General features: G+C 67.2%; 1 protein-coding gene across 2 annotated transcripts; it reads right to left on the reverse strand.

Annotated features, from left to right (window-relative positions):
* Positions 1-1,481: 1,481 nt before the first annotated feature.
* RNF121 (ring finger protein 121) lies at positions 1,482-14,611 on the reverse strand. Of its 2 annotated transcripts, none has more exons than XM_062636602.1 (9): positions 14,499-14,611; positions 10,018-10,055; positions 8,874-9,015; positions 8,214-8,368; positions 7,645-7,752; positions 6,619-6,739; positions 4,541-4,674; positions 2,012-2,113; positions 1,482-1,662 (listed from the first exon to the last, which is right to left on the reverse strand). In XM_062636602.1, exons 1-9 carry the CDS (start codon positions 14,553-14,555, stop codon positions 1,542-1,544), a joined length of 978 nt encoding a protein of 325 aa, XP_062492586.1. In that variant the 5' UTR covers positions 14,556-14,611; the 3' UTR covers positions 1,482-1,541. The 2 variants fall into 2 exon arrangements, with proteins under 2 accessions (XP_062492586.1, XP_062492587.1); XM_062636603.1 differs by having other exon boundaries at positions 1,525-1,662; positions 4,541-4,630.
* Between the last annotated feature and the right edge of the window lie 273 nt (positions 14,612-14,884).

Raw genomic sequence — 14,884 nt, forward strand, 5'->3', positions numbered from 1 at the left:
GTCCCGTGGGTCCCCTGTGCCTCCCACGGGATATCCCGTGTCCATCCCTTGCGCCACATCCCGCGTCCCCACAGCCAGCGTCCCCTGCCCGTGCCCCCCATGTCCTCAGTGCCACATCCTCACATTCCCTGTGCCCCTCATCCCACCCCCCCTGTGCACATCTCTTATGCCCACGTCCACGTCCCCCATCCCCTGTGTCCCCCCCATGCCCATGGACACCCCGGGCACACAGAACCGGGTCCCATCCAGGCTCGGAGCTTCCACCGGGATGAGGCTGGAAGCCCCACAGCCCCTCCATGGGCAGGGGCAGCTCCCGGCGCATCCCAGCGGGGCAGCACCCGCAGAGCCCAGCGTGGGGACACCCCACAGCGCAGTGACGTGGCCCCATCGCACGCATCCCCATTGCACACCTCCCCCATATCCCCCGTGTCCCCAGCCCCACTGGGGCTGCGGCGCCCACAAGAAGCACCCACGGCCAAGTCTGGGTCCAGGACTCGTGTTCCGCTGTTTGGCACCAGGCGCCGACGCGGCTTCACCCAAACCAGAGCCCAAGGCCCCGCTGCGAGGCCCCTGCCCGCATCCAGGGCAACGCCGCATCGCATGTCCACAGCCAACCACGGCGTGTCCCCAACCACGGTGTCATCCCAACCATGGCACGACCCAACCATGGTGTGTCCCCAACTATGGTGTGATCCCAACCACAGCATGACCCAACCATGGGGTGTCTCCAACCATGGTGAGTCCCAACCACGGCATGACCCCAACCATGGCATGACCCCAACCACGGCATGACCCAACCATGGGGTGTCTCCAACCATGGTGAGTCCCAACCACGGCATGACCCCAACCATGGCATGACCCCAACCATGGAGTGATCCCAACCACAGCGTGACCCAACCATGGGGTGTCCCCAACCATGGTGTGATCCCAACCACGGCATGACCCAACCATGGGGTGTCTCCAACCATGGTGAGTCCCAACCACGGCGTGACCCCAACCATGGAGTGACCCCAACCATGGTGTGACCCCAACCATGGAGTGACCCCAACCATGGGGTGTCCCCAAGCATGGTGAGTCCCAACCACGGCTCGTCCCCAGCCGGCGCCCTCGGGGACACCGCGGGTGCCCCCACGCACCGGTGCTGGGGGCTCCGTGCCCGGGCTCACGGGGGCTGCGGCGCAGGGAGCGCGGCTCCCACCCGCGCTGCCCCCCACGGGGCCACCGGCGCAGGGCCGGGACACGGAGAGCAGCGGCCCCGGGCCCGTTCTGAACGTACAAAACCGGGAGCTGCAAAAGGGCCCCCGGGGCTCGGCTCCGCCCGGCGCCCCTCCAGCCCCCGGGGCAGCGGCTCCTGCCGGGCCCCGCATCCCGGCCTGGCCGCAGCGGGGCCGCTCCCGAGGCTCAGCCCTGGGGCGGCAGCGGGAGGGAGCGCGGGGCCGGGCCGGGAGCAATGGAAACCTTTACGTACGCGGGAAAAGGAGCCTTTAAAAACGAGCCCCGGCCCCGCGTCCCCGCAGGGGCAGCCGAGGGGCTCCGCTGCGCTACTCCAGCCCCAGGATGTAGTTGATGCCCTGCACCAGGCCGATGATGACGGGCTGCCAGGCCACCAGGTACCGCAGCCAGTCCAGCAGCTGCCCGTACATGACGTGGGGCCGCTCCCAGCTGGGCGGGAAGGAGTTAAAGAGCCGCGGAGAGAGGAGCCGAGCACCGGGATCCAGGCGAGGAGCCGGCCCTGCGCCTCCATGAGGATGGGAGCCGGGGGGAGGCAGGACCCGGCTCCCCCCCGGCCCGGAGGAGGCTCATTCCCATGGGAACATGGAGGCAGTCTTCCAGCGGGCTGCCCCATCCCGGGCAGTGCTCAAGGCCAGGCTGGGCACAGGGGCTGGGAGCAAAGCTGCTCCAGGGGAAGGTGCCCCCGGGGGCTGGAGCTGGAGGAGCTTTCAGCTCCCTTGAACCCGTGGCACATCCCAAACCCCACGCGTGCCCTTCGCAAGGCGAGGAGAAAGGATACGGGTTACTGAACATCCTCTTGAGATCCACCTTCTCTTTGCAGTACGGACACGTCTGCTTCTTGCCCACGATGCACCAGCCCCGGATGCAGAACTCGTGGAACCTGGGAGCAGCAGGTTAAGGAGAACAGCCTCAGGCTGCGGGACACGGGGGACAGGACCACGCATGGGGAACACCATTGAGCTGCCCTGGAACCCCAGCGCAGAGCCATTGCACAGGGCAGGAAGCGTCCCCCGGGTGAGGATGGCTGCGTTGCTCAATGCCGCCTTTCCTAGAAGGAGCAGAACCTTCCAGGCACACGGGAAGGGGCTCGTGGGGCCATGGTCTTACAGGGGTAACACCCGCATGGGACCGGGGGGCTCCATGGCCCCAGGGCGAGACCCAGCCCCGGGGGTGTGGAGGGGCCCTTGGTGGCTTTGCGGATCCCGGGTGGAGCTCCAGGAACTGCCCAAAGCCGGCTCCGTGCATGAGGGGCGGCTCCTGGGGATGAGCGGTGCCTCCGGCTCTGACTCAGCGGGGATTCACCCCGTGAGCCACGGGGAAGCAGGAGGCGGCTCCCCAGCACCACGGGGGCTCGCAGGAACTGCCCCGGGGTAAGGGCGCGCTGCCCCGGGCCGCGGGGAGCAGAGCCCCAGGCACGGGGGGAGAGGGGAGGGAAGCTCCGGAGCCTGCTCCCGGGGCTGGAATTCAGGAGCTGGGCTCGCTGAGCGTGACCTCTGCCCAGAGCCCGCTCTGGAAACCACCCCGTGGGCAGGAGCCACAGGAAGATGCCGGCTCCAGCTGAGTCACGCTGGAAAACCCCTCCCGGGCAGGGCTGGGACTGCGCTTCCAGGAGCCCCGGAGCCCGAGCAGCTGAGGGGAGCCTGGAATCCTGCATCCAGCTCCGGGGAACAGCACACGAGGGACCGGGAGCTGCTGGAGCGGGTCCAGAGGAGGGCACGGAGCTGCTGCGAGGGCTGGAGCAGCTCTGCCCTGGAGCCAGGCTGAGAGAGCTGGGCTGGGGCAGCCTGGAGAAGAGAAGGCTCCTGAAGGGGAGACCTGAGAGCAGCTCCAGTGCCTGAAGGGGCTGCAGGAAAGCTGGAGAGGGGCTTGGGACAAGGGATGTAGGGACAGGCCAAGGGGAATGGCTTGAACCTGCCCGAGGGGAGACTGAGATGAGCTCTTAGGCAGAAGCTCTTCCCTGGGAGGATGCTGAGGCGCTGGCACAGGGTGCCCAGAGAAGCTGTGGCTGCCCCATCCCTGGCAGTGCTCAAGGCCAGGCTGGACACAGGGGCTTGGAGCAAGCTGCTCTATGGAAGGGGGATTTGGCCGAGGCAGCTGGAGCACAAGGAGCAGCCTCACAGCAGCAGCACCAGGAGGAGGAACCCGTGCATGACACACATGGAGGAGCCCGAGGGGCACGAAGGGCTTGGCTCAGCGCTGCCGCAGGCAAAGCTCACGAGAGGAGCCGGCACCAGGAGGGTTGTGCTGCGGGGCAGGTTCCTGAGCAGGAGCAGGAGCAGGGGCAGGAGCAGGAGCAGGAGCAGGAGCAGGAGCAGGAGCAGGAGCAGGAGCAGGAGCAGGAGCAGAGCAGGAGCAGGAGCAGGAGCAGGAGCAGGAGCAGGAGCAGGAGCAGGAGCAGGAGCAGAGGAGCAGGAGCAGGAGCAGAGCAGGAGCAGGAGCAGGAGCAGGAGCAGGAGCAGGAGCAGAGCAGGAGCAGGAGCAGGAGCAGGAGCAGGAGCAGAGCAGGAGCAGGAGCAGGAGCAGGAGCAGGAGCAGGAGCAGAGCAGGAGCAGAGCAGAGCAGGAGCAGGAGCAGGAGCAGGAGCAGAGCAGGAGCAGGAGCAGGAGCAGAGCAGAGCAGGAGCAGGAGCAGGAGCAGAGCAGGAGCAGAGCAGGAGCGGAGCAGAGCAGAGCAGGAGCAGAGCAGAGCAGGAGCAGGAGCAGGAGCAGAGCAGAGCAGAGCAGGAGCAGGAGCAGAGCAGGAGCAGGAGCAGGAGCAGGAGCAGGAGCAGGAGCAGAGCAGGAGCAGGAGCAGGAGCAGAGCAGAGCAGAGCAGGAGCGGAGCAGAAGCAGGAGCAGAGCAGAGCAGAAGCAGGAGCAGAGCAGGAGCAGAGCAGGAGCAGAGCAGGAGCAGCAGGAGCAGGAGCAGGAGCAGAGCAGAGCAGGAGCAGGAGCAGGAGCAGGAGCAGGAGCAGGAGCAGGAGCAGGAGCAGGAGCAGGAGCAGGAGCAGGAGCAGGAGCAGGAGCAGGAGCAGGAGCAGAGCAGGAGCAGAGCAGGAGCAGGAGCGGAGCAGGAGCAGGAGCAGGAGCAGTGCAGAGCAGGAGCAGGAGCAGGAGCAGGAGCGGAGCAGGAGAAGAGCAGGAGCGGAGCAGGAGCAGGAGCAGGAGCAGTGCAGAGCAGGAGCAGGAGCAGGAGCAGGAGCGGAGCAGGAGAAGAGCAGGAGCGGAGCAGAGCAGGAGCAGAGCAGAGCAGGAGCAGGAGCAGGAGCAGAGCAGAGCAGAGCAGGAGCAGGAGCAGAGCAGAGCAGGAGCAGAGCAGAGCAGGATACACGTGGTTGCAGGACAGCCGGTAGGTGTTCTCCAGGATCCCCTCCTCGTTGACATCCACCAGGATGCGTTGGCCGCACACGGCGCAGACGCTGTCGGAGAGGTGCTTGGTCGGCATCCCCGAGGCGCTGTAGAACTGCGCGAGGGCAGAGAGCGGTGACACACGGGGACAGGGGGCACAGGGCCATGGGGGCAGCACCCCCCCACCTTCGGGGGTTACAAACCCCGTTGTGGGTCCCCGGACACAACCACAACAGCGCAGGAGCTGCGCGGGGACGGGGACCCCATCGCACCCCAGCCCCACGGCAGGGACCAGCTCCTCCGCTGGCTCAGGACATGCTGCGGGTCACAGCTTCCACCCATGGGCTGCAGCCCCAAAGGTGCCTGGAGCTTGCAGGGATGAAGAGCGAAGCCTGGAGCAGCCCCCCCAGCCACTTCCAGCCCACTGGAGCACCCAGGAGGGTCTCCCCACACCCAGCTCCAACCCTCCAGGCTCCGGGGACGGAGCCCCCCAGTCACTTGTGCTGTGTCCCAGCGGGGAGACAGGGAATCATGGAGTGCCTCAAGCCGAAGGACCCATAGAGACCACTGGGGACAACTCTGCTCCTCACAGGACTACCTCAAACTAAACCATGTGGCCAAAAGCATCGTCCTTGAGCTGTGGCTGCCCTGGTGCAGGGACCAAACACCCTCCAAGCGATGAGCCTTTTCCTCGTGTCCAACCTGAACATCCCCTGATGCAGCCTCATGGAATCATGGAATGGGTTGGGATGAAGGGAGCTTAAAGCTCCTCCAGCCCCAACCCTGCCACGGGCAGGGACCCCTTCCACTGGAGCAGCTTGCTCCAAGCCCCTGTGTCCAACCTGGCCTTGAACACTGCCAGGGATGGGGCAGCCACAGCTTCTCTGGGCACCCTGTGCCAGCGCCTCAGCACCCTCCCAGGGAAGAGCTTCTGCCTGAGAGCTCAGCTCAGTCTCCCCTTGGGCAGGTTAAAGCCATTCCCCTTGGCCTGGCCCTACATCCCTTGTCCCAAGCCCCTCTCCAGCTTTCCTGCAGCCCCTTCAGGCACTGGAGCTGCTCTCAGGTCTCCCCTTCAGGAGCCTTCTCTTCTCCAGGCTGGAGCAGCCAAGTGCCCTCTGCTGCTCCTGCTCTTGTGCCCCTGCCCTGGGCACACTCCAGGTGTTTGAGGTGCCCAAAGCTGCAGAGGACTCGAGGTGGGGCCACACCAGCCCCTTGCAGAGTGGGACAATCACCTGGGGCACCCCAGGCCACTGCTGGCTCCTGCTGAAGCTGCTGCCGACCCAAACCCAGATCTCTCCTGTGGGGCTGCTCCCCAGCCTCTCCTGCCCCAGCTTCCACATGGATCCAGGATTCCCCATCCCAGGAGAGCCTCACTTGCTCTCGTTAAGCCTCTGCTGGCCAGGGGTTGCTCAGCTCTTTCCAGCTCTCCCTGCAGGGCCTCTCCACAGCTCCTCCTAGCTCAGCATCACCGGCACAGCAAGGCCCTGGCAGCCCTGCAGCCCCACAGGGAGCACCGAACCCACTGCAGGCCTGTCCTGGGTGCATGGGGGGGACAGCCGGGTGCTGCTGAGGTGCCCCAGTGCGAGGGGACGCAGCGAGGGGCTGCAGCTCCCAGGCTGGCCAGGGAGAACCTCCAGGGAGCAGAAAGCTCCAAGAGGAGGAAACATCAAGGCCAGGCCCTCAGGAGCTGCTCCAAAGCGGGTCCAGGGTCCTGGGTCAGGCAGTGTTGGTGGAGCAGGGTTCTTGCTGCCAGGTGCGGGTGTTAAAGGGCTCAGGGCACTGCTGCAGGCCCAGGGAGGGCAACACGTGTTGGGGTTCAGAGGGGTGAGCAGATCCTTCCACTCCTCTGCTCCGTGCTCCGGGCACGGGGCAGGCTCCACCCTTAAGGATGGGTCTGGCCTGACCCCGACAGCTCAGAGCCCCCCAGCACAGAGGCTGTGCCTCAGGGAGCTCCTCCTCTCCTCGAGGTGGGACCTCAGTGAGCAGGGGCAAGGCTGCTGCCGTGAGCGAGGTGAGCGACAGGGTGCAGCCCCCCGTGAGAGCGCAGGGGAGCACTCACCCCGATGGTGGAGGCCATGTAGTCTGCACACATCTCGGCGAAGTCCCGCTCCAACACCCCATAGTAGAGGCCATAGAAGAGGAGGGAGATCCCGAAGTCCATGGCGTCTTCTGGCTTGATTCTACAAGAGAGGAGCCAGCTGACACCAAGGACCCAGTGCTGGGGCTGTTGTGGTGCAGAGCCAAGTGACACGGCCACAGCATGAACCGTGTCACAGGAGCGACCCACGCGGCACCGGGGAGCATCACCCACACAGGTGCTGCAGGTGCAACCCCGGTCCTGCCTCTGAGCCACTGCACCTTGCTTGGCTACACGTGGCACTGGAGCGGAGGCATGGACCTAACGCCCAAAGTGTGCCCTGGAGCCAGGCTGAGAGCTGGGCTGGGGCAGCCTGGAGAAGAGAAGGCTCCTGAAGGGGAGACCTGAGAGCAGCTCCAGTGCCTGAAGGGGCTGCAGGAAAGCTGGAGAGGGGCTTGGGACAAGGGATGTAGGGCCAGGCCAAGGGGAATGGCTTGGAGCAAGCTGCTCTGGTGGAAGGTGTCCCTGCCTGTGGCAGGGCTTGGAGCTAGATGAGCCCTAAGGACCCTTCAACCCAAATCAGTCTGGGATTCCATGGTTCCACCTCGTGCACCAGAGCAGCTCCCAGTAAGCCCCAGTTAACGCCTCCACATCCCTGCAGGTCTGCTCAGCTTCCAGGGAAGGGGACAACCACCCAAACCATGAAGATGACCCGGGCCAGGCTCCTCTGCTACCGCACTGGGGCTGCTGCTTGTGCTTTGTCAGGGTCCCAAATCCCACTGATGCTCCCAGGCCGGACACCACGGAGCTGCAGATGCAGCTGAGCCACCTGAGGTACCACCACCAAACCCAAGACACCCCCCCCCGCAGGGAGAGGACCCCCAAAAGCTGCTCTGACCCTGCTCATCCTCAGCTTGCCAATGACACAGGTGTGCCCCAGCGCTGTGGCCAGCTCCCCATGCCACATGGAGGGTTCCAGCCCTGACAGGAGCAGGAGGATTCACTCACCTGAACAATAAGTTAAGCCCAAAGAGGGTGAACATCACAGCCACGTAGCCCACGATGCCGGTGGCGTAGCTGATCTTGTATATTAGTAGAAACCATTTATAAACCAACCTGTAAGGAAGGAACCCAGGATTGAGCTGCTTGCTCCCAAAACCTGGGGCTGCCCCATCCCTGGCAGTGCTCAAGGCCAGGTTGGACACAGGGCTTGGAGCAAGCTGCTCTATGGAAGGGGTCCCTGCCCGTGGCAGCGGTTGGAGCTGGAGGGGCTTTCAGCTCCCTTCATCCCAACCCATCCCATGATTCCATGATCCAGCAGTGCCATGGGCTGCTCGGTGCCTGACACCCAAACCAGCAGCCTCAGCACCTCTGAAGGCCACATCCAGGTGTGTTTCACACTGGGAATGCCCTTGGTGAGGCTCCCAGCACCACAGCCCGGGGGCCACGTGCACGGGGCTGGATGCCAGCGAGCGCCTGATGCCACCCGGGGGCAAAGTCTGCGGTGGCACAAGGGGAGCTTGCCCCTTGCCAGGGCTGCCCCGGGGCTGAGGAGCTCCCTGGGGACCCGCACTAACCTGGGTGTTGTCTGCACCAGAGGTTTCCGTGTTGCCCTGAAGGTGACAAAGGCTGTGACTGCTGAGAAGAGCACCCAGATGACCAGGAACCGCCACCAGTTGAGCTTGATGGTGAAGTACAGAGGCACCACCCACATCTGGAAGAGGGTCACCATCTGTGGGGCACGGGAGAGGCTTTTGGAGCTGGGCCTCTGCTCATCACACGTCAGAAACGCCCTCCCAGCCCTGGCAGCCCTTCTCCTGCCTGCTTCAAGGGGATAAAGGGCATCTATGGGCGTGGAGCTGAGCTCCTGTGCTGCTTCCAGAAGGGAATGGGTGAAGGGGCTTGGTCTGAAGCTCACGGAGGAGCCCGGAGACACCCATCACGGTGAGGCCATCAGGGCGAGGTTGGCTCAGGTGCAATAAGCAAGGAGCCTCCCTCACTTCCATGGGGAAGCACCCGGAGAACGTGGCTCCTCTTTGTGTCACCCTCGGGACAGGCCCCGGGATGCACTGCTCCCACCACCCAGTGCCAAAGCACGATGTGAAACCGGGTTAGCAGCCTGAGGAGGTGCATCCCTCCTCATCCCCAGCCGGAATCCCGGGAAGACAACGGGTGCCGGAGCAGCAGGCAAGGAGAAGGCCAGGAACACACGAGGCCCACAGGGATCGGACACTCACATTGTAGGAGCGAGGGTGCCTCTGCTTCCACTGCACCAGGAGGAGCTGGGCCACCACGAGCGTGGCGATGAGGATGAGCACCATCTCGGCGTGCATGGCCTCGTGCCCGCGGTGCTTGGCGTGCATCCGGGCGTGCTCCACCCTGCACGCACAGGGAAGGAGCCTGAGGCACGCGTGGGGACACGGCAGAGCCGGGCACTGCGTGGGGACGGGGGCCCGTGGGACTAAAGGGGACCCCGAGATGGGCTCGGGTTTTACGGGGGAGCGGAGCTGCCATCGGCACATCCCAGAGCCTCTCCCTGCCCCGGCGACGCCTGGAGCAGCTCCTGGAGCTCTGCGACCCCAGCACAGGGGGAGCCTGGAGCTGCTGGAGCGGGTCCAGAGGAGGGCACGGGGATGCTGCGAGGGCTGGAGCAGCTCTGCCCTGGAGCCAGGCTGGGAGAGCTGGGCTGGGGCAGCCTGGAGAAGAGAAGGCTCCTGAAGGGGAGACCTGAGAGCAGCTCCAGTGCCTGAAGGGGCTGCAGGAAAGCTGGAGAGGGGCTTGGGACAAGGGATGTAGGGACAGGCCAAGGGGAATGGCTTTACGCCGCCATCCCAACCCATTCCATGACCCCGCGCTTTCAGCCCAGGGCGCAGCGAGGGCCGTGCCGGCGGTGGCGCAGCAGGAGCAGGAGCAGGAGCAGGGGCAGGAGCAGGGGCAGGGGCAGGGGCAGGAGCAGGAGCAGGAGCAGGAGCAGGGGCAGGAGCAGGAGGAGGAGCAGGAGCAGGAGCAGGAGGAGGAGCAGGGGCACGGGCAGGAGAAGGAGGAGGAGCAGGAGCAGGAGCAGGAGCAGGAGCAGGAGCAGGAGCAGGAGCAGGAGCAGGAGCAGGAGCAGGGGCAGGGGCAGGGGCAGGAGCAGGAGCAGGAGCAGGAGCAGGAGCAGGGGCAGGAGCAGGGGCAGGAGCAGGAGCAGGAGCAGGAGCAGGAGCAGGGGCAGGAGCAGGAGCAGGAGCAGGGGCAGGAGCAGGAGCAGGGGCAGGAGCAGAGCAGGAGCAGGAGCAGAGCAGGAGCAGGAGCAGAGCAGGAGCAGGAGCGCCGCGGCAGGCTCCATGCACGGCTCCATGCACAGCTCCATGCACGGCTCCATGCACAGCACAGACTCACCTCCACCGCTCCTCCGGGGCCAGGTGGGACAGATCCACCTGCGGGGGGACAGAGGCGTGAGCACGCACCGCCGCGGCCCGGCCTCCCGGGTAACGGCCAGCACGAGGCTGCCCTCCAGGAGGAACATCCCCAGAGCACCCCCATCTCCTGGCACAGCTCCCCTGGAGCCCCCGGGGCTGCTCCTGGGGAACTCGGGGCTTTAAATGACGAACCCATGGTGAGGCTGCAGCCCAGGGCCGGCAGCACGGGCGAGCTCGGAGCACCCTGCTCCTCCGGGCCCTCCTGCTCCTCCATCAGCTCCATCTCCCTGCAGCCAAGGCTGTCCCAGCCATCCCATTCCCAAGGAACGGGTTCACTCCCCACACCCGCATCCCAGCCAGGCACCCCTGGGCACACGGGAGCAATCCCAACGCACGGCCAGAGCAGAGCCCCAGACCCCAGCGTGGCCCAGGACAGGGAACAGCACCCGCAGGCAGCAATGAACCACTGCCAAACCACCCCGGTTCGGAGGGGAAAAGGAGGATTTGGGAAGCGCGGACACGGCTGAAGGCTCCCCCAGGCTTCCCAAAGCTCTTCCCACAGGAGCCGCTGTTATGAGGGATCACGGGGCTGCCCTTTGGACCACAACAGCCCTGGGATCACCTTTCAGTCCCTCCTGGAGCTGCAGCTCTGCCAAGGAGCTGAGGAGGCCTGGGGCAATGGGGACACCCCCATGGACACAGAGGGCAGCAAAGCAGGCAGAGGGAACCGGTCCCAGAGGGACAAACATGGAACCAGCTGGGAAAGAGCTTCAGGAGCATCCAGTGCAACCATCGCCCCACGGCCACCACTGCCCCATGGCACTGAGGCCTCGTCTCCATGGGGTGTGAGGTGCCTGCAGCCCTGCCCTGGGCAGCCTCTTCCAATGCCTGAGCACCCTCTGGGGCAGGAATTGTTCCTCAGCTCCATCTAAACCTGCCCTGGTGCAGCTTGAGGCCGGTTCCTCTTGTCCCATCCCTTGTTCCCTGGGAGCAGAGCCCAGCCCCTCCTGGCTCCATCCTCCTGTAGGCAGTTGCAGGGGTTGGTACGGACACAAGGAGCCCAGATCCCTATGGGAACTCTCCATGAGGGCTGTGGGGCCGGGCTCTGGTTCCCCTCCAGCCCGCAATGACCCCAGGGATGGCCTGGAGCTGCGGGCACAGCTCAGCCCCGGGCAGGGCGGCCACAGGAGATGGGTGCACAGGAACCGGCTCCACCTCAGCCGGGCTCAGGGTGCTCGTGGGACACGCGGCAGGGACTGCAGGGCTGCTCCCATGGGTGCACCAAGCTGCTGCGCTTCCTCTGCGGCGCTTAATGAGAGCCCAGGGGAGGGCAGGAGGAGGCAGAGCGGCTGCGAGCTGCTCCCACAGCGGCCATGGGGAGATGGGGTCCCCGGGGAGCACCTCAGGGCTCAGAGTGATGCCAGCTCCCTGCTGGAGCTGCCCTGGAAGGGGCAGGAGTGGAGCTGCTGCGAGGGCTGGAGCAGCTCTGCCCTGGAGCCAGGCTGAGAGAGCTGGGCTGGGGCAGCCTGGAGAAGAGAAGGCTCCTGAAGGGGAGACCTGAGAGCAGCTCCAGTGCCTGAAGGGGCTGCAGGAAAGCTGGAGAGGGGCTTGGGACAAGGGATGTAGGGCCAGGCCAAGGGGAATGGCTTGAACCTGCCCGAGGGGAGACTGAGCTGAGCTCTTAGGCAGAAGCTCTTCCCTGGGAGGGTGCTGAGGCGCTGGCACAGGGTGCCCAGAGAAGCTGTGGCTGCCCCATCCCTGGCAGTGCTCAAGGCCAGGTTGGACACAGGGGCTTGGAGCAAGCTGCTCTATGGAAGAGGTCCCTGCCCGGGGCAGGGGCAGGAGCTGGAGGGGCTGTAAGCTCCCTTCATCCCAAGCCATTGCAGGATCTAATTCCCAGCTCCAGACCCAATCGCCCCTCGATCCCAGCACTGAGCCTCCAGCTCCCACAAGGAACATCGGGATGAGACCAGCGCCCCGGTGCCCCGCGGGCAGGACCTGACCCTCCCATTGCCCCCTCTGCCCCACGCCACCAAACCCCAGCTCTGCTCCAGCAGTGACACCGAAGCTCGGCCCCATTCGGATCCCACCCAGCGCCGTGGCCGCTCTGCCCCCCAGCCCCAGCCCCCAGAGGGGCCCCCTCACCCTGAGCGCGTTGTGCAGGGGTCTCAGGGGGGGTTGGACCCTCGGCTCCTCTGCTCAGGAACCAAGGGGGCCACAGGCAGCGGGAGCAGGGAGATCCCAGCGGATCCAACCCCATCCCGAGCCCGGATGGAGCCTGAGCTCCCCCAGGCTCAGCCCAAGGCAGCGGTACGGATGTGTGCCCCCATGGGGGCGGGTTCCGGGGGGTCCCAGCCCCATGGCTGTCACCTCCCCATTCAGCCCCAGGGGCTGGCTCCTGAACACCAGGAATTCCACGTCCAGGGCTCCCAGGCTCCGGACCTTCCCTGCCGCGGGCCCTGGGATGTGGGGCTCGCAAGCGCCCCACACGCTGCTTGCCTTGCTCTGGGGGTCAGAGGCTGACAGGAGGCGCAGCTCCCCGCAGCCCCGGTCCCACACAATCCCATTGGAATTCCAGACAGCCCGGCTGGGACCCCCCCCAGCACCACAGGCAGCAGGCTCAGGCACTGGGGCTGGGGCCGAGGCTCCCCTCCCGCAGGGAGGATGCTCCAGCATTCCCAATGGGAATTCCAGCTGCAGCCTTCACTGCACAGCTTCAGCTGCCCCAGAGCACGGCTCAGCTCAGGACACAGCCCCACAGGGCGCCCCCTAACCCAGACCCCCCCCCCCGTGTCCCCCTGCCCCACAGAGCACCCCCTAACCCAGCCCCCCCCCCGTGTCCCCCGCCCCACAGAGCACCCCCTAACCCAGCCCCCCCCGTGCCCCCTGCCCCACAGGGCACCCCCTAACCCAGCCCCCCCCCGTGTCCCCCTGCCCCACAGAGCACCCCCTAACCCAGCCCCCCCCCGTCCCCCTGCCCCACAGAGCACCCCGTAACCCAGCCCGCCCCGTGTCCCCCTGCCCCACAGGGCACCCCCTAACCCAGCCCCCCCGTGTCCCCCTGCCCCACAGGGCACCCCCTAACCCAGACCCCTCCGTGTCCCCCGGCCCCACAGGGGACCCCCTACCCCAGCCCCCCCCGTGCCCCCTGCCCCACAGGGCACCCCCTAACCCAGCCCCCCCCGTGCCCCCTGCCCCACAGAGCCCCCCCTAACCCACCCCCCCTGTGTCACCCTGCCCCACAGAGCCCCCCCTAACCCAGCCCCCTTGTGTCACCCTGCCCCACAGGGTACCCCCTAACCCAGCCCCCTCGTGTCCCCCTGCCCCACAGGGCGCCCCCTAACCCAGCCGCCCCCCGTGCCCCCTGCCCCACAGGGCACCCCCTAACCCAGCCCCCCCCGTGTCCCCCTGCCCCACAGGGCACCCCCAAACCCAGCCCCCCCCGTGTCCCCCTGCCCCACAGAGCACCCCCTAACCCAGACCCAAACGTGTCCCCCTGCCCCACAGGGCACCCCCTAACCCAGCCCCCCGTGCCCCCTGCCCCACAGAGCACCCCCTAACCCCTCACCCCCGTGCCCCCTGCGCGACAGAGCTCCACCTAACCCAGCCCCAAACGTGTCCCCCTGCCCCACAGAGCACCCCCTAACCCAGCCCGCCCCGTGTCCCCCTGCCCCACAGGGCACCCCCTAACCCAGACCCGCCCCGTGTCCCCCTGCCCCACAGGGCACCCCCTAACCCAGCCCACCCGTGTTCTCTGCCCCACAGGGCACCCCCTAACCCAGCCCCCCCGTGTCCCCCTGCCCCACAGGGCACCCCCTAACCCCGCCCCCCCCGTGCCCCCTGCCCCACAGAGCACCCCCTAACCCAGCCCCCCCCCGTCCCCCTGCCCCACAGAGCACCCCGTAACCCAGCCCGCCCCGTGTCCCCCTGCCCCACAGGGCACCCTACCCAGCCCGCCCCGTGTCCCCTGCCCCACAGAGCGCCCCTAACCCAGCCCCCTTGTGTCACCCTGCCCCACAGAGCACCCCCTAACCCAGCCCACCCGTGTTCTCTGCCCCACAGGGCACCCCCAAACCCAGCCCCCTCCCGTGTCCCCCTGCCCCACAGGGCACCCCCTAACCCAGCCCCCCCCGTGTCCCCCTGCCCCACAGAGCAGCCCCTAACCCAGCCCCTAACCCAGACCCCCCCGTGTCCCCCTGCCCCACAGGGCACCCCCTACCCACCCAGCCCAGGGCACCCCCCGTGTCCCCCTGCCCCACAGCCCCTCCCGTGCCCCCTGGAGCACCCCGCTGTCCCCCTACCCCGAAGCCCCTCAGTGCCCCCAGTCCCACCCTGCCCCAGGCTCCCCCTAAAGCCCCCTCAGTGTCCCCCTGCCCCCCGGAACCCCTCGCTCCCGCTCCCCCCGACCCCCCTTGCCCCCGCTCCGCTCCCGGCCCCGCTCCGCTCCCGGCCCCGCTCCACCTCCTCCACATCGCGCTCCGCGGGGCCTCCAACCTCCACCTCCAGCACCGCCGCCATCTTGCCCCCCCCCTCCGTCCCCGGCGGCCAACTCCTTCCGCCACCATCCGCCAATCACCGGCCACGCCGCCGCAGCGCGGGCCAATCGCTGTGCGCGGCCGTGGGCCACAGACCAATCAGAAAGGAGGAGAGGCGGGACAGCGGCCGGCGGTGGCAGAGCTGTCACGGCAAGGGACCGTCGCGCATTTCCAGGCCCGGAGCGGGCCGCGGGGGCCCGGCCGCGGTCCCGGTGGCACCGCCCCCCGCCCCGCCGGTGTCAGCGGCCCCGGGGCGCGCCTCGGCCCCGCTCCCATCCCCGTGCACCGCCCGGTGCCGCTCCGGGCCGCGCC

This window comes from Pezoporus occidentalis, unplaced genomic scaffold (genome assembly GCF_034315485.1).
Source record: "Pezoporus occidentalis ecotype Australia unplaced genomic scaffold, CSIRO_AGI_Poc_V1 ctg485, whole genome shotgun sequence".
Lineage (NCBI taxonomy): Eukaryota > Metazoa > Chordata > Aves > Psittaciformes > Psittacidae > Pezoporus > Pezoporus occidentalis.